Genomic DNA, 24,859 nt, shown 5'->3' with positions numbered 1-24,859 from the left:
TAAGACCACAGACAAGAGAAGGGGAGGCACAGAGAGAATAACCATAAGGAGCATAGAGCAGATCAAGGGGACAGACTTCTGTTTGTTGGAGTGGTAGAGCTGAGTTCATGAACACTGAGACCTCCTTACCAAAATGAGAACATAACCAGTTGCCCACAAGAATAAGGGAACAAATCAACAGCATCCATTAGAGGCTAGAATACATATGTAACTGTTATTCTTTTGTGCTATGCAATTATAAAAGGCTAGAAACAAGCTCCCGACATCTCAGTAAACTTGTATCTTTACAACATATAGCATACATGGACAGTTTATATAGAGAATATTTTTTAGCTTAAGTTCTTTCTGTATCCTTAACCACTATGGACCATGAAATGGTAGAGTATATAATGACAAAAGTGAAATGCTCAACTGTTGAAATGTATGATACTGGGAGCATGACAGGATCAAATTAGTGCTGTGTATATGAAACAAACGTGACTTTAGTTTCTGGTTTTGGCTTTGTAAGTGGTCAACTGTGCAGTTACCAAGTCCACCTAGGTTTGCTTGTTATTGTGTCATGATTGCATTTCTAAAGACTATAATCTTTCTTCTTCATAGAGATCAGAGATGGGTCTGATTTTTCAAAATTAAGTTTACTTATATTAAACAAATAAATTTGAAAACTTTAATAACATTTATTATGGTCTACTAAAGACCATTATATTCCACAAAATGGGACTTAATTAAAGACAAGATACACAAAAATGTTTTTATCATATGAACAATGAAGCACAAAGCCTTTAATTAAACATACATAGTATTTCCTTTCAAAAAACAAAGCAGAGGTCTGGAGGACTAATGGAAACCTTAAAAATGCTATTTAACTGGGGAAGACAATTTCCACAGAGGCTCAGTGGGGCCTGGCATTGTCCACTCAGGCCTCAAACCCAAGACCATGGCCTTCCCTCCCTTTCTTCACCTCAGCCTCATGACCAGGAGTCTCTATGTACTGGAGCCATTCCCTGAAACCCATCTGTAGCAGTCTTCTAAGTTTCTTAAGTTTGCTTGTGAATTTAAAATTGTATAGTTGAATACTGTGCATTTGGAGGAATAATAAAGCTGTTGTTGCTTCAAAGAGTGGTTGTATGTATCTGTCTCATTCTTCCCGCAAGGGCAGGGCTACTGCCTGAGCTTTTAAAATGCTTGGCTGATTCATGTCAATGTATGGCAAAAACCACTACAATATTGTAAATTAATTAGCCTGCAATTAAAAGAAATAAATTTTAAAAAATAAATAAAATAAAATGCACAGAAGCGTTCACCCCCAGAGGCCTAATTACTGTCTTCCAACCACAAGGCATCCCTGTGAGGAGATCTCAGTGCTAATAGATGCTGATGGGGCCACAGCACAGGTCACACTGCCCTTACAGCTCGGGGAAGCTGGGATAAGCAGTTTTATGGAGGGAAGTTCCCAGCAGGTTTATTTATATTTATATTAAAAAATTTAGTGCTTTTCAAAAGAACATTTTCAGAACTGAAAGCCAGAGACTTCTGAACAAGCCCAAAGCAAACATCCAATTACAATTTTCTTTAAAAGTTGAGAAGAAAAGAGAAATGATTTACTAAAAAAAAAAAAAAAAAAAACCAAGGTAGAAATGGTGTAAAGAAGGAAGCATTGTACACTAAGTACTAAAGGTCATTTTGCTCAAATACATTTCTACAATAGTGAGAGACTATTTTGGGGGGGCTCCAAAATCACTGCAGATGGTGACTGCAACCAAGAAATTAAAAGACACTTGCTCCTTGGAAGAAAAGCTATGACCAACCTAGACAGCATTTTAAAAAACAGAGACATTACTTTGCCAACAAAGGTCTGTCTAGTCAAAGCTATGGTTTTTCCAGTAGACATGTATGGATGTGAGAGTTAAACTATAAAGAAAGCTGAGTGCCAAAAAATTGTTGCTTTTGAACTGTGGTTGGAGAAGACTCTTGAGAGTCCCTTGGACTGCAAAGAGATAGAACCAGTCCATCCTAAAGAAAATCAGTCCTTAATATTCATTGGAAGGACTGATGCTGAAGCTGAAACTCCAATACTTTGGCGCTGACTCATTGGAAAAGACCTTCATGCTGGAAAAGACTGAAGGCAGGAGGAGAAGGGGATGATAGAGGATGAGATGGTTGGATGGCATCACCAACTCAATGGACATGAGTTTGAGTAAGTTCCAGGAGTTGGTGATGGACAGGGAAGCCTGGCGTACTGCAGTCCATGGGGTCCCAAAGAGTTGGACATGTCTGAGCGACTGAACTGAACTGAACTGACAGTTCTACACCGTATATGGGTTTGTTGACCTGAAATAAATAGAGTGTCAAATATTTCTCCAGTGAAGGTGGGTTTATTCAGAATTAGCAGGGAATGATAATGCAGGGTCTGCAACTATGGCAAGCCCTATATAAGTCCTCGTATGACTAGGGAAGGAGAATGCTTCTATAGAGGGAAAAGGAAGTTGGAAGGTCCATAGTACCCCATGAGTCCATGGCTTTTCATTGGCTGAATCCGTGTCAGGAAAGAAGAAGAATCTTTCTTCCTCCTGTTGGGTAATACTATCCTCTTAGGGCCAAAGATTTCCCCCTTTTGGTTTCTCAACTCTGTTTAATTGTGATTTCTATTTATTAATTTTTTACAGTTCTGAATTTTTTATCTTCTTCAAGTACACTTGAGATTAAATTTTTAACACTTCACATTTTTGTTCCATTAAAGGGTTTATTATCAAGTCCACTATCAAATGTCAGAATGTAATTTAAAACTAAAGTTCTAAGTGTGACAAAGCATGGTAGTGCTATCCATGCTGCTAAGAGTATATTTGGAGATTTCAGAATACATTTTGGAAATAAGTTTTTCAAAGAGGCAGAATTCATGCTACTCCCAGCAGAAATTAGACTTGTTCACAGTATTTTGTAAGTTCATCATCTCAGGTGTCCCTATTTTCACCCCCTTTTCTCTTGCCTTCTGCTAAAGTTTGGAGCTAAAATGTTGGTTACCCAGAGTATTGTTATTAAAGGTACTAAGAGGTTATCTAGACTTTTTTTATTAACCTTACCTCTAAAAAAAAAAAAAAAAAAAAAAAAAAACTAATTCAAACCTTTGTATTTATTTATTTATGAATGAGTTTGGTGTTTAACTATTTAACTATTTGGATGTTTAAAAGTCATTTTATAGAGATTAACAAAAGAGGTTGTCTTATTTCTATGGAATTTTTGTTTTTGGAGCTGAGATATTTAAACATAAGTGATATGTTATGCATTTACACATTCTTATAACTGTCACTTCTAAATACGAAGAATAGGTCAGACAAACTCTATCACAGACATTTAAATTGCCCCATATGTGCATCCTTATGACGAGGAGGACAAACTGTAACCTAGGGCAAACAGAGAAAGACGACTGAACCTGTTTGGTGGATTATGTGGGATGTAGTGATTTTTTCAAAGACCAAATTATTATTTGGGAAATCTTACTGACCTCCAGGTCATCAGTTTCCCATTTCCCCCTTTCCCAGCATGTCTTTTAATTTATTCCAGGCAATCCAATGTATATATTCCCAAACAATCCTTTGTATTACAAGTTACAGTCAAGGCACAATGGAAGGTGAAAGTCACAAGGCAACCAAGTATGAGGTCAAGAATGTGCCATATCAAAACAATGGTTTATTTAACTCTCCTTCAAAGTGTTTTGGCATCATTCTTATTATAGATCCAGTCATCTTATTGTATAACAATCATTTCAGTGAACTATCTCCAAATACTAATAGAGCCATCTGCTTCAAATGTACTTGTGACTAACTTTTAAAACTCTGCATGTATGTTGCATTAAAGAGTTTATAATCAAACTCACTGACAAACCTAGACAGTGTGTTAAAAAGCAAAGACATTGCTTTGCTGACAAAGGTCTGTATGGTTAAGTCTTATAGTCTTTCCAGTGGTCACATACTGTTGTGAGAGGTGGACCAAAAAGAAGACAGAGCACCGAAGAATTGATGCTTTCGAACTGTGGTGCTGGACAAGACTGTTGAGAGTCCCTTGAACAGCAAGGAGATCAAACCAGTCAATCTTAAAGGAAATCAACCCTGAATACTCATTGGAAGGATTGATGCTGAAGTTGAAGCTCCAATACTTTGGCCACCTGATGGGAAGAGCTGATTCATTGGAAAAGACCCTGATGCTGGGAAAGATTGAAGGCAGAAGGAGAAGAGGGTGACAGAGGATGAGATGGTTGGATGACATCATCAACAGAATGGACATGAATTTGGACAAACTCTGGGAAATGGTGAGGGACGGAGAAGCCTGCCATGCTGCAGTCCATGAGTTCAAAAAGAGTCAGACATGACTTAGCAACTGAACAACAACAATCAAATTCACTACCAAATGCTGATGTTAAACTTAGGACTCAACTTCTCAATGTCACAAAATAGAATAGTCCTATCAGGGTTGTCATTCAAGAATTTTCAATCCATAGTCTAACTTCAGATTAATTTTAACTCACAGTAAAGGTCTGAGCCATTTTAGGCAGTTCACAAATATAGCTGTTTTGAGAAATCACATTTGATTGCTTACAAATCATAAACCAGCTATCAGAAAAAATCATAAATGATATTTATGTGTTAAATTTTGTTTAGAACCCCCGCATGGTAATCGAGAACCTCTTCAGGAAGGAAAAGGGAAGAAAAGTGAAACTTCACTCAAAAGAAAAGGTACAGATTAAGATAAATATGATTAAATATAATTCTGCATTTTATAACTCTCAGTGAAAATAGTGATATTTATGTAGTAATGTACATTGAGCCCTTCTTTCAGGCATTTGTAAATCATAAACTCTTGCCAAAGAAAACCTCAGTCTTTCTGTAGCCTGGCTCTTAGCAAAGGTCCTACTGAGGAAAGTGATGCTTGTGAGGAATAATTTAGAGAATATGCAGGAGTACTGGAGTAGGATGCCATTGCCTTCTCTGATATCTAAGATACAGAATATTCAATCATCATAGATATTATAAGTGTTACCCTTGGGCTAAATTATGCCATCAGAAAACTACATGCTGAACCATATTTTCTTGGAAAGCTTCCATGAAATTGCTTTCACTGATAAGTTCTTTGATATAAAGTCCTCAACACAACAGCAGTGGAGATGAAACTTTCATTATACTAATAATAACCTGGTATTTCATTTTCTGAAGGGATAGTATGCCCATTACATCATTCAGTGGCCTCTGTGTAAAATCCTAGGTGGGAAATTTCATTCAGAAGAAAGGGACTGAAAATTTTTTCTTCCTCTACATGGCTAAATAATTAGTACCTCTAAATGATAGCACTACCTTTTCTATATTGGCTGTCTAGAAATTCAGAACCAAATTAGCATCTAAGATTTTAGTTTCTAAACAAGGACCTATATCCTGGAGTCTGCTTTCTAATTCCTCTCCCTGCTTTGACCTAATTTAGGTTGTATTTTTCCTGATCTAGTTTCATTTATTTTCTATCTTAACTGTTTCTGTGAAATAAGGGGGATAAAATTTTGTAAATAATTGATAGTTGGCCGAAGAAATGCCAGGCTCTTAAAAGCATATTTAGTTGCACTGTATGTTGAAGCCACTGGGCTTCCCAGGTGGCTCAGTGATAAAGAATCCTCCTGCCAATGCAGAAGACACAGGTTCGATCCGTGGGTTGGGAAGATCCTGTGGAAAAGAAAATGGCAACCCACTCCAGTATTCTTGCCTGGGAAATCCTAAGAGAAGACTGGCGGACTACAGTCCGTGGGGTTGCAAAAGAGTCAATCGTGACTTAGTGACTAAACAACAATAGTGTTGAAGCTGCTACATGCGTGCCTGCTCAGTCTTTAAGTTGTGTCTGACTCTTTGCAACTCCATGGTCTATAACCCAACAGGCTTCTTTGTCCATGGAATTTCTCAGGCAAAACCACTGGAGGGAGTTACCATTTTCTTCTTCAGGGAATCTTCTCAGCCTAGGGATTGAACCCACATCTCCTGCATTGGCAGGTGAATTCTTTACCACTGAGCCACCAGAAAAGCCCTGGAGCTGCTACAGCAACAAATCAAAGATTGAAATGCAGTTATGCACACACACAGTTGACTTCTGCGGAGTACATGCTCAGGGGGTTGTCATGATGTACCACTGCTTACTTTTTCATTACAGAGTGCCAGTGCAATCGCGGCCCAAGATTGTGCAATGTTCACAAAATGATGGCTTAAAAGGATCTCTATTTTGGCATTCAAAAATGCATATCCATGATTCTCAAAGCATTTCACCCTTTTCTGATTATATAACCTGATAGGTTTATGTAACTAGTCATTGTGAGTTAACATTGGTGAGATTAAAATTTTAGCTAGAGTTTTGGCTATAATTTATATGCTTTCTCTCGCCTGTTTACAAATAGGAGAATAGTTTCCACATTTACACTATGAATCCCTTACTTTCTCATTGTGATCAGCAAAAGCAAATGAAGGATCTGCACAGAATCATCAAAAATAGAAATCAAATATACTTATGCATTGTTGTGGTTTTTCAGTCGCTCAGTCATGTCCAACTTTTTGTGATCCCAAGGACTGCAGCACACCAGGCTTCCCTGTCCTTCACTACCTCCCAGGGTTTGCTCAAACTCATGTCCATTGAGTCAGTGATGCTATCTAACCATCTTATCCTCTGTCATCCCCTTCTCTTCCTGCCCTCATTCTTTGCCAGCATCAGGGTCTTTTCCAATGAGTGGGCTCTTCACATCAAGTGGCCAAAGTATTGGAGCCTCAGCTTCAGCATCAGTCCTTCCAATGAATATTCAGGGTCAATTTACTTTAGGATTGACTGGTTTGATCTCCTTGCAATCCAAGGGACTCTCAAGAGTCTTATCCAGCACCACAATTTGAAAGCATACATTTTTAGGTTGTCAGCCTTCCTGATGGTCCAACTCACATCCATACCTGACTACTGGAAAAGCCATGGCTTTGACTATACAGACTTTTGTCAGCTGTTGGTGAAGTGATGTCTCTGCTCCTTAATATGCTGTCTAGGTTTGTCATAACTTTCCTTCCAAGGAGCAAGAATCTTTTAATTTCATGGCTGCGGTCACCAATCGACAGGCATCTTGGAGCCCAAGAAAATTGGAGCCCCCTTTTTTCCTTCTATTTGCTATAAAGTGATAGGCCCAGATGCCAGTATCCTAGTTTTTGAATGTTGAGTTTTAAGCTAGCTTTTTCATTCTCCTCTTTCTCCCTCATCAAAATATTCTTTAGCTCCTCTTCGCTTTCTGCCGTTAGAGTGGTATCATCTGCATATCTGAGGTTGTTGATAATTCTCCTGGCAATCTTGATTCTAGCTTGTAATTCATCCAGCCCAGAATTTCGCATGATGTACTCTGCATATAAATTAAATAAGCAGGGTGACATTATACAACCTTGACATACTTCTTTCCAAATTTTGAATCAATCCTTTGTTACATGTCTGGTTCTAACTGTTGTGCTTTTTGACCTGTATACAGGTTTCTCTGGAAACAGGTAAGGCGCTCTGGTTTTCACATCCCTTTAAGAATTTTCCACAGTTTGTTGTGATCCACACAGTCAAAGGCTTTAGTGTAGTCAATGAAGCAGTAGATGTTTTTCTGGAATTTCTTTGTTTTCTCTATGATCTAAAAAAAGTTGGCAATTGATCTCTGGTTCCTCTGCCTTTTCTAAACTCAGCTTGTACATCTGGAAGTTCTCTGTTCACATACTGCTGAAGCCTAGCTTGAAGGATCTTGAGCATTACTTTGCTAGTGTGTGAGATGAGCCCAACTGTATGGTAGCTTGAACATTCTTTGACATTGCTCTTCTTTGGAATTAAAATGAAAACTTACCTTTTCCAGTCCTGTCCAAATCATCAAGTTAGACCTAATAATGTACATGCTTTGAGAGCATCTTTAGGTAAAAGTATACTCAAACCATAAGCAAATACAACTTCACCCAGCAAAATATACATCCATTTAAATCATGCAGTTAGCTCAGTTTGAGTAAATTCAAGAACTCTTTTTTCTTTTATTTTACTAGTCTGTTTCTATTTCCATAAACATAGTTTCTACTGTATTGAATAATATTTGAAATAGATGAACTCTTGATCAAGATTTAGAAGTCTTTCTTCTACATAGAAGTACTGTTGTTTTGGCATGTATAACAGGATTTACTTCATTAAGAGGAAGTCTTAGTAATTTTAATTCTTTATATTTGGAACTAATACCTTTGGGAGCTGAATGCTATTAATTGGTTAACTGTTTACTTCACAAGCTATTTGATACCAATTAATTGTATTGAAAGCATGGCTTGAGGAGCCACCTCCTTTTTCCTTCCTTCAAATTTATCCTTGTTTCCTGTTGTTGGCATCTTTGACTCATCTTTATTTTTCCCTGCGTATCAGATCAATCCCTACCCTTCTCCCTGCTACTCTTGACACTGAAATGCCATTTGCAATTGTATTTATGGTATTCTTAAAGAATTTATTATCTTCAACCATCTGCCATGGCCCTATTTTATTCCTTCATAAAATAAGGACTTTTCTACTCTGTGACCTTACTAGGAGGCATTACATAAGGGCTAACTGAAGAGTTTTCCTTAATCAACCAATTTCAGAAAAATGCGGTGTTACCCCAAATTAAAATGTATTTACTCTCCATGGAGATAGATGTTGATATAGATATGTATGTCCTGTGATCATCTATCTCTAAGGCAGTGGGAGGCACACTGTGTAATATCCTAAAACACTGTGACTGCAGAACTCTCTCGGAGGAGTATCCAGTGGGACTAAAAAGTGAAAGTGTTGCTCAGTCATGTCTGCCTCTTTGAGACCCCATAGATTGTAGCCCACCAAGCTCCTTTGTCCAAAGGATTCTCCAGGCAAGAATACTGGAATGGGTTGCCATTTCCTTCTCCAGGGGATCTTCCCGACCCAGGGATTGAGCCTGGGTCTCCAGTATTGCAGGCAGATTCTTTACCATCTGAGCCACCAGGGAAGCCCCTGTTGGGACTAGAGTTCTATAAATAAATGCTTGGAAATCTCGTCCTCTTTAGTTCTGCTGACCTGTATTAGTACTAATACATGTATTAGTACTGGGACTGTTCCAGTGCTAGCCTTCTGATTTAACTCATAGTTTAGGTGCTGCCAAGCCACTTAGCCGTAAATATTTTGTCAATGTTATAAACATTAATGACATTTCATTTTAAGGACATGTAAGAACAGAGGAAAAAAAGATGAAAGTGAAATGGAATTGAAATCCCTAGATCATCTATTAACACAGTGGTTCTTTAAGTTCAGTCCTAGATCAGTAGCACCTGCATCACCTGGGAACTTTTTAGAAAAACAGATACTTGGTCCCACCCCAGACCTACTGAATCTGAAACTCCTGGAGGGGCCAAGCAATTTGTGTTTTAAAAAGCCCTCTAGGGAATTCTGGTGCTCACTAAAGTTGAAGAACTACCATGTTGATGCCAAAGACTGATTGCTCAATTTTAGCCATTGGAATATAAGAAACCTTCTGTTATTTCTAATGAACTATATATAATATGTCCTGGTTCCCAAAATGTTTAAGGTGGATTACAATTTAAAAAACAACATGTGTTTAACAATACTTTGACACAGAAGTAAAAAGCCCTAAGCTTTTCTAGGATTAATTTCTAAAATACTCTTTTTTAATGAACTGGGACCTTAAACAGGGAACAGCATGTGTTACTACATACAAAACCTTAATAGATTTTAGAATAAATGCAAAACATGTTAGGTTTTATCTGAAAGTTGATGCCACACATTAGAAAGTTGATGATCAATTTACAATCATGGTTCAGATGGCAAAATTCAACATTCTCCTTTTACAATATAATTCATAATAATAATAATAACAAACTACCTATTGTAGAATGCCTACCATATGCCAGGCACTATGCAAGATCATTTTTATGTATAATCTCACTAAATCCTCATAACCACCTGTGAAGTAGCAATGATCATTTCCTTCAAAGATGAGGAAATTGAGAGTCAAAATAAATAAGGTAATATTTTGTTAGGAATCATTAATCTGAGAGAAGGGAAAGTCAGAGTCTCTTCACACTTTGGTGAATGCAATCTACACTCCATATTAACTCTCCACAGTGTCAGAACTTCCTTGGATTTTTCCTTAACACCATCATCTAATTTAAATGAATTAAATAATATTATCTATACTCTATTATCTAGCCTTTCAATGAATTGATTTCTCAGGCTGAAACTTTTAATAGATTTTCACTACAAGCAGAAAAATTAAATTGTAACAATTATAATGCAAATAGAACAGTCTTAAAATCAATTTATAAGCCAAGTAAATAGTATTAAAAGGACAACTCTAAAACTTGCAGATTTCTAAATATCAAACTAATGAACACTTCTGAACATGCATTACATCAATAAACACTAAAGGCAATCAAATATGATAGTCAAATGCATGGACCCTGGAGTCGGCCTGCCTGGACTGAGATTCTAGCTCTGCCTGTTTACCATCTAAGTGGCATCCAAGTGACTAAGGACAGACAACTTGACCTTGGCTTGTCTCAGTTCCCTCGTGTGTAAAATGAGGTCATAAAAGTACTTCCCTGTGGTTATTGCAGGGAATAAGTAAATATACAAAAAAAAAAAAAAAAAAAAAACAGGATCCAGCTCAGAGTACATGGGACTAAATAAATGTGGGATATAATTATTGATTCCAGATCAGGTTATCAAAGACTGTGGGCAGAAAGGCGAATCCTTTGCAAAGTTGACTTAAGGAGTTCTCAGTGTTTATCACTGATTATAATTATACTAAAATCAGGTCCTATATGTGATCCCAAATAACCAGTCCTTATTACTTTATAGTAGTCTACATTTCACATCTCCAGCTCCACACAGTATCCAGAAAATCTGGAAAACTCAGCAATGGCCACAGGACCAGTGGTCAGTTTTCATTACAATCCCAAAAAAGACAATACCAAAGAATTTTTGAACTACTACACAGTTGTACTCATCCCACACACTAGCAAAGTAATGCTGAAAATTCTCCAAGCCAGGCTTCAACAGTATGTGAACCCTGAACTTCCAGATGTTCAAGCTGGATGTTCAAGCAGAGGAACCAGAGATCAAATTGCCAACATCCGCTGGATCACTGAAAAAGCAAGAGAGTTACAGAAAAACATCTATTTCTGCTTCATTGACTATGCCAAAGCATTTGACTGTGTGGAAAATTCTGAAAGAGATGGGAATACCAGACCACCTGACCTGCCTCCTGATAAATCTGTATGCAGGTCAAGAAGCAACAGTTAGAACTGGACATGGAACAACAGACCAGTTCCAAATCGGGAAAGGAGTACGTCAAGGCTGTATATTGTCACCCTGCTTATTTAACTTATATGCAGAGTACATCATGAGAAACGCTGGGCTGGATGAAGCACAAAGTGGAATCAAGATTGCCAGGAGAATTATCAATAACCTCAGATATGTGGATGACACCCTTCTTATGGCAGAAAGCGAAGAACTAAAGAACCTCTTGATGAAAGTCAAAGTGGAGAGTGAAAAAGTTGGCTTAAACCTCAACATGCAGAAAACTAAGATCATGGCATCTGGTCCCATCACTTCATGGCAAATAGATGGGGAAACAGTGGAAACAGTGAGAGACTTTATTTTTGGGGGGGCTCCAAAGTCACTGTACGTGGTAACTACGGCCATGAAATTAAAAGACGCTTGCTGCTTGGAAGAAAAGCTATAACCAACCTAGACAGCCTATTAAAAAGCAGAGACATTACTTTGCCGACAAAGGTCCATCTAGTCAAGGCTATGGTTTTTCTAGTAGTCATGTGTGGATGTGAGAATTGGACTACAAAGAAAACTAAGTGCCAAAGAATTGATGCTTTTGAACTGTGGTGTTGGAGAAGACTCTTGAGAGTCCCTTGGGCTGCAAGGACATCCTACCAGTCCATCCTAAAGCAAATCAGTCCCGAATATTCATTGGAAGGATTGATGCCGAAGCTGAAACTCCAATACTTTGGCCACCTGATGCGAAGAACCGACTTATTGGAAAAGACCCTGATGCTGGGAAAGATTGGAGGCAGGAGGAGAAGGGGATGACAGAGGATGAGATGGTTGGATTGCATCACCAATGCAATGGACATGTGTTTGAGTAAGCTCCAGGAGTTGATGATGGACAGGGAAGCCTGGTGTGCTACAGTCCATGGGGTCTCAGAGTCAGACACGACTGAGCAACTAAACTGAACTGAACTGAGCTCCACACAGAGAAACAACATGAATTCTAGGACAGCAAGGAGAGAAAACTCTTCCAAAATAGCTTCTCAGTAGTGATTTAGAGAATAAGCTGGTTCATGTTCCATATCTGGCTCCTTACCTAACACTGACACCCTTCTCTTCCTGGCCAAGTTGCTTCAGAGCTAAAATTTTCATTTATCCAAGGCATCCTGAGTCTGTACTTCATTTGCCAACGTTTGCAGCCCAGTCAACTATTAGCACCATCTGTTAACAACAATATGTTTTCTTGCTGAAGCAAAACAATAAGGAAGCTGTCACTATTAACCAATCTTCTAGTTTCTACCCAGTGAGGTTCTTAATTAAATCTGATTCTACTAGGGCATGTTTAAGACTGAAAGGTAATAAAAATGCCTTTCTTTTAAAAAAAATCAGACTTTTTACATCTTATCTTCCTTCCTACAATCTTAATTCACTGAATAGTGCCAACTTAATGTAAAAGTGTTCCAGTTTTCTTAAATTCCTTTCTTCAATTGATGAAGTTTTTTTCTTGCCTTTCCTGAGCTCCTAGTATGTTATTATCATTGCTCAAATCTGTTGCTCTCCTGTTTCAACTTTGACTATTTATTCACAGATAAAATCATTAAACAAATCCCACGTTCACATTGTAAAATTTTGTTTTTCTTTTATACCTCATTTTATCTACTTGGTCTCACTCCATGGGCTTCTGCATGATACAGTTAGATTCTAATAACTGGACTAAAAACTGCCAAAATCTGCCTTTACCATGTGCTAAGAACAAATTAACCTTCAAACTTCTCATGCAAGAAGAATGGCTGCCCTGAGGACTCAATAATTCAACCTCCAATGAAAGCAAACATCTTAGAAATGGAAACCTTCACATGGTCACATGAGTAATACTTTAAAAGGACTGCCTTTTGTAAACTCGAGATGTTGATAGATTTTGTTCAAATGTGATATCTATTTTCACTCTCTATGCCAATAGATACATTTTAATTCATTCACATCTTTCCCTCTTAGCATTTTGATTGTGTAAAACAATTAGATAAAATTTAAACAAGATCAAAGCACAGTGGTTCAAAAATACTTCCTGGCTGTCTTAGTTTTCACTGAATGATCATGATATGTAAGAAAAGAAGAAAAAGAAACTCATTCCAATCTCATAATTACAAAGTTATCCTTAGAAATTCTCCTTAGAAAAATTCATCTTAAAGTAGTAGTGTTGTCACATGTTTTACCAGAAACTCAGGTCAGAGAATTAAAAAATTACCATATAGAAACATTTCTCAAATTATGAACATTTTTGGTTATTACCTGAATAAAGATGTTCTTAAATTTTTCTAATTTAAAATAAAATCTAGATACAACTTTAAACTTGTAGATAGCAGTACTGTTTTTAGCACTGAACTGTCCACAGTACATAATTGACAATTTCTCCTCTACTTATAATCCATATATTTTTAATTATTATAAAAATGGAAGATGTATTTACTTTCCTAAACAGCATATCATTAAATAATATTCACTAAAGAAATATATTTTGGGGAAAGAAAGTGCTGCAAATTCTATAGGCATTTATAAACTGCGTCTAAAATCTTAACAACGTATCTGAAAGTAAGTGAAATTTAAACTGAATGAATTCCTAAATTATAACTTTGATCCTTTAAGGAAATATAGGTGCTTTCTGAATTAAGGTAGTTTCATCAGTCACAAGATCTTTCAGACCACATGGGTACCACTTCACTGGCCTGAATTCCCCCTTGATGTTCTCAGATAGCGCATGGCCTTTCTGGATTCTGAGCTGAAATGAGGCCTCTCTTTCTGCTCCTCCAACCTCCTTTTCTTTCTCCTTCTCTACCTTCCCCTCTCTTTCCCTTCTCACTCTTCCTCTCCTCTCTCCTTCCCTCCCCTCTCCCCACCACCTTATGCCTTAATTCAGCCAGGCTTTTGGCACAGAGGTTGCCTTCATCCATACAACCTGACTGTAGTAAGAAATATAGTTTCCCTGATTAGAAACCCTCTGTCTGATCCAGGGAATATGGAACTATTCAAGAGCTACAATACCTCTTCTCCCCCCCCTTCACCCCTCACTGACTCCAGCCGACTCATAATAGCATCCTTTCTCCCAGCAATTTCTCCTGGGTTTCAGTAAACAAGAGCACTGCTCCTGTTGTGACTACCCTCTTTCTTTTTCAGGGTGATAGTTCAATTTGCCAGTTTTTTGCAATAATAAATTCCACTTTTCTCTGGAGTCTAAACTTTGTAAAAACCATGTGTTCATTGTGGAAGCAAGGACAGAGATGAAAATGAAGTATCAAGTTGCTTTCCACAGCTAATTGGACAAGAGAAGTATAGTATTACTTTAAAAAAGGAAAAAAAAAAAAAAAACCTGCTGTTGGTATCATTGGTACATTTAGGGGCTGTAGAGAATGAGATTTTTTAATTTTTGATTTGATAAGGCTGCCCAAAGTTGCTTAAAGAGCAGTTAATGAATTGCATGAAGCTCATGGCAATCATAAATTTAATCCTCCACCAGAATCTGTCCCCATCCATATCCTTGAAATTTCATGATTTAATATGCATGTTGAAGGTTCTCCTAGAGGAAAATCGCTAGGAGGAAAGATTCCACTCAAGAAATCACCTGCCGAGTCTACAGATGTTTCACCGGTCCCGGTAGTGCCAGCCCCATCGAAGCCTGGATCAGAAGAGTGGGTGTATGTAAATGAACCAATTCCTGAGGTATGGCAGTTTAGACTCAAACTAGTAGACTCTCTTCTTTCTCCTCCTTATGGTAAGATTCACATTGCACCATCCAAAAGGCCTTTCTTGGCTGATAATATATGTATTTATCAAAAAAGCAGAGATGATCATTTGAGAATGCTCATTGAACCACATTTCATGTTTTTCTCTGCACCCTCAAGTTTCTGAGTCATGCTTTGAGCGGCTGGTGAGTGACGCAATCAGGAGAGTAAATGGTCTCTGTGAGGATCAATTTTCTCCCCAAGAAGGAGCAGAGATGCAATTTTCTGGAAAGACAGCTTCCCCAGAATACAGACCCAGAAAATTACAGCCCTCCAACCCAGCTCTCATACCCACATCATAAGGCTTTCATATGAAGTTTAACCCCTGAATTTTCAGAAATAGAAGGAAAATTTTGAAGCTAACTCAACTCATGAATGAGTAGGAAGCTACCTGGCCTGACCTCCTTAATAAATCCGGCAAGGGGATGTCCAGCTGAGCCCTGAAGCTTCATTTGGTTCTTCATTCTCTGACAGCTGCAAAGCCCAGTTGTCACCTTGGCAAACTGGGCTGCTTTTTAAATGATTATTACTAATTTTTACTGGAGTATAGTTGTTATGCAATGCTATATTATTTTCTGCTGTATAGCAAAGTGAATCAGCTATGTGTTTACATATATCCCCTCTTTTGGGGATTTCCTTCCCATACAGAACACTGAGTAGATGGGCTGCTTTAATAGATAAGTCATCTTGGGAAAATTACACAGAATGGCCTTTCTTTTAAGACTTTTTGAATGACTTAGTCCCTGTCTTCTTATCAGTCCTCCATGGTTTTCGACTCTTATGAGCTCTCAGCCCTGACGATCTGTGCCAGATACTTGAGACCCAGCCATGAGTTGCAGTTATTATTGAGCATTCCTAGGGAAACATCTTCTTTATCTCCCCAATTAAATGATAAACCTTTTGGAGGAGGGTAGAAGGATGTAAAATAATTCACTGCATTCAATACAGAGTCAAATACAGTGACAACTGTGTTAGAGATTCTTTATAGAGCTCTGAAGAGCTAATTAATTAGCATTGACGGGGAGATTAGAACAGGAAATATTAGAAGATGAAAACTTTATATGATAGTAATATAGATGTGTATAATTAATATCACTCAGCCAAATAGTAGCTACTTTGAAAAGTAAATATATTCAAAAACTGTCATAGCAGTGGTATACAGAAGTGGTTGATGGGACAGAGATAAAATTAAAATGATATTATTGGGCAGGAGTTGGACAGTGAGAGACAAAAATAGTGAAATCTAATCCTTAACTCCAAACCCTGATGCCCTTGAGAGAAATAAATTCATAGAGGACAAGAGGGAACAAAAAGGAGTACAAAATAAACATTTACATTGAGATAAGATGCAAGCTTCCCTTGTATGAGATCTTCTAGTCAGGATCCTGGCAGAAAGCAGATGATAATTTAAAGACAGCTGAACAAAGGCTGATTTATATATATATATATATATATAAAGAGTCGGATATGATTGAAGCAACAAAGCACTTACATATATATATAAGTGCTATGTCGTGCTACGCACTTCAATCATAAGTGCTATGTCACTGCAATCATATCCAACTCTTTCATGACCTTATGGGTTGCTGCCCACCAGGCTCCTCTGTCCATGGAATTTTCCAAACAAGAATACTGGAGTGCCTTGCCATGCCCTACTCCAGGGGATCTTCCTGACCCAAGGATCGAACCCTCATCGCCTGCATCACAGGTGGATTTTTTATCCACTGAGCCACCAGAAAGCCCATATATATGTTTGTGTGTGTGTATATATATATATGGATGTGTGTGTGTGTGTATGAAAGAAAAAATGAAAGTGAAAGTCATGTCTGACTCTTTGCAACCCCATGGACTATACAGTCCATGGAATTCTGCAGGCCAGAATACTGGAGTGGGTAGCCATTCCCTTCTCCAGGGGATCTTCCCAACCCAAGGATAGAACCCAGGTCTCCCACATTGCAGGCAAATTCTTTACCAGCTGAGCCATCAGAGAAGCCCAAGAATTCTGGAGTACCCTGTCCCTTCTTCAGGGTATCTTCCTGACTCAGGAATCTAACTGGGGTTTCCTGCATTGCAGATGGATTCTTTATCAACTGAGCTACCAGGGAAGCTCGTGTGTGTGTGTGTGTGTGTGTGTGTGTGTCTGTGTGTCTGTGTGTCTGTGTGTGTGTAGTCAATACATAAGGAAATCTACAAGAGTTAGATTGTTACCCCCAACGGGAGCTATTATCGCTCCTGGGCCTGAGAAGGTGAGGACAGGGAGCACAGGTGAAGACCTCAAGAAGACCTGTGCCCAGAGAGAACCACCTGCCAGGGCTGTGGCCTTCCCAGAGGATGCAGCCCCCTGCAGCGACCAGCAGAGAGGAGCAGGGAAACACTTAACCAGACCTCATGTCCTTTCTGTTTTCGTAGTCCCTGCCTGGGAGGAGGAAGGCAAGGGAGGAAGGTAAGGGAGGTTCCTGAAGTAATTTACGTGAGTTGGCCTCCCAGGGCACCAAGCAGGGTGAAGCGTGAAGGATGGGGAGTCAGTCTGTAGGGACAACAGAAGGATATACAGCCCAGACCTCTAGTTACCTAAGTGACACCATGGAGAGTACTCCTTTTGCTGTGACCATAAGTAGCCTAGAACCTGGAAACAAAGCAGGCCACATGCTCTCCTCTGCTCCTTTTCCACTCTAAGCTTCTCACATGTGAGCTGCAGAGCTTACCTGCAAACAAAGAGGAAAGACAGATGCCCAGTTAAAAAATTTGAGTTTCAAATAATCAATAAAATAGATATATATGTGCATAATCAATTATATATATATATATATATATATGTTCATCCTATACTTTATCAGGTAAACCTAGTTCCAGGCCTTCCAGGGACCCCAGATGTACTTCAATAGGCATGTGGAAAGGCACAGAGATAGAGAGTGATTGCTTCCACATCTGGCTCTTGCAGGTGGAGGCAGCAACCAAGTTCGAGGGGAACCTGGGTCCTTCCCCCTTTGCCAGACACAAGGAAGGTGTGGAGAAAACCAAGGAGGCAGTGGAGTGAGGGGTCTTTGCTTTCTAGCTTCTCAAGCTTGGAGGATACTTGCCTTGGCTACCCAATTTCCTATTATGCTTCAGTCAATGAAGAGAAGCCTATTTAATTGGAAAGGATAGGTCTTAGCATCTAGTCATGTCACATAACCTCAAGTCCCTAGACCCAGAAAAATCACATCCCAGAGAATTAAAGAAACTACAGATAGACATTATCAATAACACACAGAAATCCACAGAAGATACAGTATAATCTGGAAGATCAGATGTGGGCAAAGGCCTAAATATTTAATTAAAGGCAGATGAGATTTAATAGCATGTCTTCCCACATTGCAGGCAGATTCTTTATCGTCTGAGCCACAAGGAAAGCCCAAGACCAATGATCCAAAGATTAATCCCTGACAAAATGTAAAAGAAAATTATTAAACACATGCCTTCTGAGCATCTATAACATACAAAATAACCACACAAATCTCAGATAGGTTCACTAAGCCTGAATCCTGCTGAACTGGCCCTTTCCTTTTCTCTGATAGCAAGGTAGGGTTGGTGGGTCAGGGAAGGACCATAAACATAGTATATTTTGAATTCAAAATAGTATTTGACAATTTCTTATGAAGTTTTTGTAGATAAATGAGAGCAGTGAGCAGGATATTAGTTCAGTGAGGTCCATTCCTGGGTGGTAACTCTCCATGTACTGAGTGTTAACGTCTTGAAGTCACTAGGAAGGAGTTTTGGTGTGTGCATGCGTGGGTGCGTGCTCAGTCATGTCCGACTCTTTTGTGATCCTATGGACTATAGCCTGCCGGGCTCCTCTGTCCATGGGATTTTCCAGGCAAGAATACTGGAGTGGGATGCCATTTCTTCCTCCAGGGGATCTTCCCGACCCAGAGATAGAACCTACATCTCCTGTATCAGTAGGTGGATTCTTTACCCCTGAGTCACCTGGGAATTCTGAGGTTTAGTAGTGGACTTATGTAAAATGGTCTTAAGCACCACTCTGGATACCATATCTTTTAAGAGAGATTATTTTTAAAAAACTGGAAACCAGAAGGGAATCTATGTAGGAGAAAGGTGTTAAAATGGTATGAGAGAAGCATTGAAAGAACTGTAAATGTTTAATTTAGATAAATGAAATACTAAGGTATGATTGAACACAGAATCATAATGGAGGGAGAGATTAATCAGAAGTTTGAGTTGAACACACACACACTATTATTATATAAGATAGATAACCATAAAGGGCCTACTGTGTAGCACAGGGAACTCTACTTAATATTTTGTGATAACCTATTTGAAAAAAGAATCTAAAAAAGAATGAAGATACATATATGTATAACTGAATCACTTTGCTGTACATGTGAAACTAACACAACATTGTAAATCAGCTATACTCCAATAAAATATTGAAAGTGTTAGTCGCTCAATCATGTCTGACTCTGCGACTCCATGGACTGTACCCCTCCAGGCTTCTCTGCCCATGGGATTCTCCAGGCAAGAATCCTGGAGTGGGTAGCCATTCCCTTCTCCAGGGGATCTTCCTGACCGAGAAGTTGAACCCCAGTCTCCTGCATTACATGCAGATTCTTTGCCGCCTGAGCCACCAGGAAAGCCCCAATAAAATATTAATAAAATTAAATTAAATAGAACTAGATTGAGCCATCCAGGCTCCTAAAAATTTAACTGATGATAAATTGGGTTTAATTGAGTCTACTCAATTATCAATGTTTGTTAAGTACCTGTTATTTGCAAATGCTCTATCAGATGCCAGGAATACAAAAATAAGCAAGTTTCATCCTGAATGACAGCCTACATCTCCCCTCTCACATCTTCAAATATTTAACAGGCTGTCACAGGGAAGACAGTATGAATGCAGCCTGTCCTCTGAAAGGCACAGCTAGGGCTTATAAGTAGAAACTACAGGAAGGTGAATAATACAGGAAGAACTTTCCACCAACACAAGTGTGACCCTGGAGGGGGGTTGCTTTGAAATCAATCAGGTCCACAGGAAGATTGGATAATCTATCCCTGGATCTCTTGTCATTTCTCAGTTGGAGAGGAAATTAGCCCAAATTACCTCCAAGGCCCATGTGTGTGTACCCTGACTAACAAATGCACAGCCAATAAGGGAATAACTACTATAGAAAGTTTGTATTAAATATAATAAATATCTTCAATTTTATTTCTTGTTTCATTATCTCTTGGTTTTGATGGTTGATTTGCCTCATTAAAGATAACATAAAAGAAACTTTATGAGTTTCATGGTGCACTTTAAAGCAAATGTGAAACCTCAAGGGGGAATTCAGAGGAATAACTCATCAATCACTGTGACATGAGCCCATAGATGTTCTCCCACTTAGGCAAGATAAGATGTCTGTGATCATTCAATCCATTCATTCGATAAATATGTCTTGAGCACCTAACATGCCCCAGATGCTGTGCTAATTATAGGAAAAACTGTTCAGCGGTGAATAAGATAACCATTCTTCCTGGTTTTATGAGATTGCCATTTTAGAGGTGAATAGAGACAAATAACATAAGCAGTTACAACTAATGCCATCAGTGCTCTAAAGGGAGAAGTACAGGGTGCTCAAGCGGGACATCCGAACTTCAGGGGATGAAGGATGACCCTATACACTTGTGGGTTTGGGGAAGGATTTCTGGAAACAAACATGTCTGAGCTGAGACACGAAGAATGATTTGAAATAGGAATTAACTGGGGGAGGAGCTAGAAGTTGCACAGGGATCATTTAAGTAGCCACAGTTGCATCTTTTAAAAAATATTTATTTGGCTGTGCTGGCTATCAGTTGCTGCATGCTGAATCTTTTAGTTACCACATGTGAAATCTAGTTCCCTGACCAGAGATTGAACCCAGGACCCCTGCATTGGGAGTGTGGAGTCATAGCCTCTGGACCACCAGGGAAGTCCTAGTGCAGTTGCATCTTGATCTCCCACTTAGTAGTGCTCTTTGACTCAATTGCGCAGAAGCATTTTGCCCTTTGAAATTATGATTTTTATGCTTTGTCATTTAACAGGAAATACCATCATTTTTAGTACCATACTGGAAACTGATAGAAAATTCCTATATAAATTCCATCAAAACAGTACTCAGGCAATTGAGAGAAGGCCAGCATGCCGTACTTGCTTACTTATATGATATTAGGTAAGTAAAGTTCCCACCGTTCCAGTCATGTAGTTTACAGCGAGGACATGTAAGCTCTGTCTCCTTCCCCCAATGCCTTACAGAACAGGCTTCCAGCAGTTTCTGAGGCGTCCAGACCACAAGCAAGACTTCGTGTCTCAGTGGCAGGCGGATTTCAACTCCCTTCCTGACGACCTGTGGGATGATGAGGAGACAAAGGCTGAGCTGCACCAAAGAGTGAATGTAAGGGAATCTGTGACTCATGGGGCCCAGGTATCCACACTCTCAAACCTCCCACTGCAAAAGCCTCGTTTATCCCCTCATTACTTTCATGAGGTGTGAGGATGAGGAGGGAAATGGTTTGAACACCAACCTGCCGACTTTCAAGAGCAATGGCTCTTCAGCACTTTGAGTTCAGAGTGAGAATCCAATGGTCCATGCTTCTGGAAGGAGGAGTCAAGGCCAGGGATCTAAGATCATTCCAGCCTCTATTTATTTTGTACACTCTTAAGCACTTTGTCAGGTCATGTAAGCATGTCCAAGTCTGGTATTAAGTATGTGCCTGTCTTGGAAGCAGTTAAATCGTTGGCTGATGTCAATGAGAAGGGGAATGAAGAAACATTCCAGAGAGCCTGAAGTGTTGCCTCTATTGAATAGATCCCTTGAGGGAAGCTACCAAATCTTATACATTTTTGTATCTCCAGCAAGCGCAGTGCCTGGTACTTGGTCAACAGGCAAATTTTCATAAATTCATAAATGGAGTATACATTTAAGTATATATGTATATATATTACCCTGATGCTTTAGAAAAGATCCTCTGATGTGTAAGAAGCCTGATTTTGATTTCTTATATTTCCTGTCTCTTGCCTTTTCCTGTCAGGGGAATTCTTTCCCTTGCCACAACTGAAGCCCATCAGGCTCCTCTGTCTATGGACTTTCCCAGGCGAGAATACTGGAGTGGGTTGCCATTCCCTTCTCCAGAGGATCTTCCCAACCCAGGAACCAAACTGAGTCTCCTGCATTGCAGGAAGATTCTTTACCATCTGGGCCACCAGGGAAGCCCTAACTATAGGCTACTAGTGGTCAAATCTGATTATAGTCTCAATGTTTATTTGTACAACAACAACAACAAATTGCCAAGCTCTACCCCATGACCCATGCATCTGCTCTGTTAATATTTATTGAACATCTACCAGGGCCTCAGCACTGTTCCAGGGGCTAGGGATTGAACAGTGGAAAAAAAGCCTGTGACGTCAGGATGTTTACATTCTGGGGGCCAGAATGCAAAGAATAAGCAATAAACACATACATGTACAGTGAGTATATCACTGGTAAGAGCTAGGTGAAGGACAAAGAGCATGGAGGAAAAAACACTGATGTACTATTTGGTATCCAGTGGTTGTGTAAAGGCCCACTCTGAGAAGGTGATATTTGAGCAAACTCAGGAAAGGAGAGAGTGAATGAGCCAGACAGATCTGGGGAGGAAGAGTGTATGAGGCAGAGAGAAAAGCAAAGGCACTAGAGGAGGAGGATGCTTGGTGTGTTTAAGAGCCACTGGGAAACCAACTGGGGAGCCATTGAAGTTAAGTGAAGGTATGACGGTAACTTGGATGAGCAGGGTGCTGGTAGGTTCTATCAAGCAGGTAATGAATTAATAAATGCCCCAGTACTGAAGCATCTTACCTGTTCTTAATCCTAAAACATATCTGCCTTTTCCTGTTTCCTACTTATTCACAAAGCTGGCCCTCCTATCAACTCTTGCCCCAGATTAATCAGATGATTGCTAATAGAATGAGAAGGTGTTGGGACTTAAAATATCTTATGAGCATTTTTCCCCTAATTCCTGAAGTACCGTTTGTTTATTGTACACAAATTAGATACTTAAAACAAACAAAAATTTTAAATGACAAATCCATAATCCTCTTTATTTGGGATAACAGTCCTTGTTCTTGGCTTATTTCATCTCAATCCTGAGAAATTAATGATGAGGCTCTGCTATCATGTTATCCTCACCTTACCATTAGAAAACCAAACTACAGAGATAACAGTACTTGTTAAGGCCTCCAAGTGAGTCAGAAACAGAATGAGAGCTAGAAACAAGTCCCCTGCTTCCTCTGCTGTCTTTTTAAAAATGTATAAATGTGTGGGGAGTACAAGCCAGTCCTCACTGACTGTCCAATATAACATTTGTGGAAAGACCCCAGAGACACCCAGATCAGCTCTAAATAATAGTGTATTCTTCTGCCATGAGCACACAGCTATAAAAATGGCATTGATCTTTTCATTTCACATGAAGCCCCCCCAAGATAACAAACCAAAACGCTAAGTGTTCCATAAACACAGCATCACAGAAATAAAACTCTCTGTAGATACTGGAATAAAACTTCTTGCTCTTGAATTCCTGACTTCACCACATTGAAACCATCGGCAAGTGATTTAATCACTCTGGGCATACAATTTCTCATCAGGAACTTCTCTCTTGGTTATTGCGGGGATGAATGAGGTAATCAATGTCAGGCACTAAACACAATGCCCAATGCACAGTTAATATTCAATAAATTATTAATGTTATGAAAACTGTCAGGTTTTATTGGGCTATATATATTTTATTAATGGGATTTTTATTAAACAGATATTGTATTTTTATGAATTTCTATGATAGTGTTTATAATTGAGAAATTATTGTGTGCTGAATACTGTGCTAAGTGCTTTATGCAAGCTAAGTCACTCCAGTTGTATCCAACTCTTTGCGACTCCATGGGCTGTAGCCCTCCAGACTCCTCTGTCCATGGAATTCTCCAGGCAAGAATACTGGAGTTAGTTGCCATGCCCTCCTCCAGGGATCTCCAACCCAGGGATCAAAGTGCTTTATAGGCTTAGGCTGACTATAGCACATCCAAAGGGTAAACAATATCCCCATTTCACAGGTCAAGTAACTGAGCCCTAATCTAGTGGTACATCTTGCTCAAGCCCACAGGTTCACATCCTGACCCCACCACTTGCTCATAGGGTGACTTTAGGAAAAAAAACCTCTCGGTGGCTGACTCAGATCCTCACCTGCAAAAGGAAGATAATAAGAGTACCTAAGTTTGTTGGGAGGCATTCAATGAGTCAATATAAGTTCACTGACTTCTATTCTGATGCAGTGACACACACAGAAAGGTGTTATCATCACTATTGCTCCGGATCTAGTAAATGGCAGAGATGGGATCTTTAAAAGATTTTATTTTACTGCTAACTCTGTAGTACAAAGCTTATCTTCAGACAGCCCCATTAAGTTCAAACACCATTTCTTGATGAATGACATGTTCTACCCATGATTCATTAACAAGCCTATGTATGCCCTTGGATTGCACAGAGCTGCAGATTTCTTCCATCAACAATACACCATTTCCTCCAAAATTCCCTGAGAGGTCTTGTTTCAACCAAACAAGTCTTGTGAGGAAGGATTAGAATACAGAAACCATAGCCCCCCATGAAGAAAGTGAACTGCAGCAGGTTTGAACATGGGCACAGGGTATGCTGAAGGGGGTCTTAGAAAGCGAGGACCTGACAGAGTAGAAGCAAAATAAAGATTTGTTGAGCAAAAGGATAAAATACATGAATGCATTA

At 39.1% G+C, this 24,859-nt stretch overlaps 1 protein-coding gene across 12 annotated transcripts in view; it reads left to right on the top strand.

The window, feature by feature from the left end:
* The window catches only part of SPEF2 (sperm flagellar 2), a 209,611-nt gene that overhangs the window by 104,162 nt on the left and 80,590 nt on the right, over nucleotides 1-24,859 (top strand). For all 12 annotated transcript variants that reach the window (XM_025270631.3, XM_025270630.3, XM_044932613.2 and 9 more), the window contains 4 exons: nucleotides 4,656-4,730; nucleotides 14,873-15,021; nucleotides 21,141-21,268; nucleotides 21,352-21,490. In XM_025270631.3, the coding sequence (XP_025126416.2) occupies nucleotides 4,656-4,730; nucleotides 14,873-15,021; nucleotides 21,141-21,268; nucleotides 21,352-21,490 (491 nt within the window). The remainder of the gene's footprint in view (nucleotides 1-4,655; nucleotides 4,731-14,872; nucleotides 15,022-21,140; nucleotides 21,269-21,351; nucleotides 21,491-24,859) is intronic.

Source organism: Bubalus bubalis, chromosome 19 (genome assembly GCF_019923935.1).
Source record: "Bubalus bubalis isolate 160015118507 breed Murrah chromosome 19, NDDB_SH_1, whole genome shotgun sequence".
NCBI lineage: Eukaryota > Metazoa > Chordata > Mammalia > Artiodactyla > Bovidae > Bubalus > Bubalus bubalis.
This window is presented reverse-complemented; position numbering and strand designations above follow the sequence as displayed.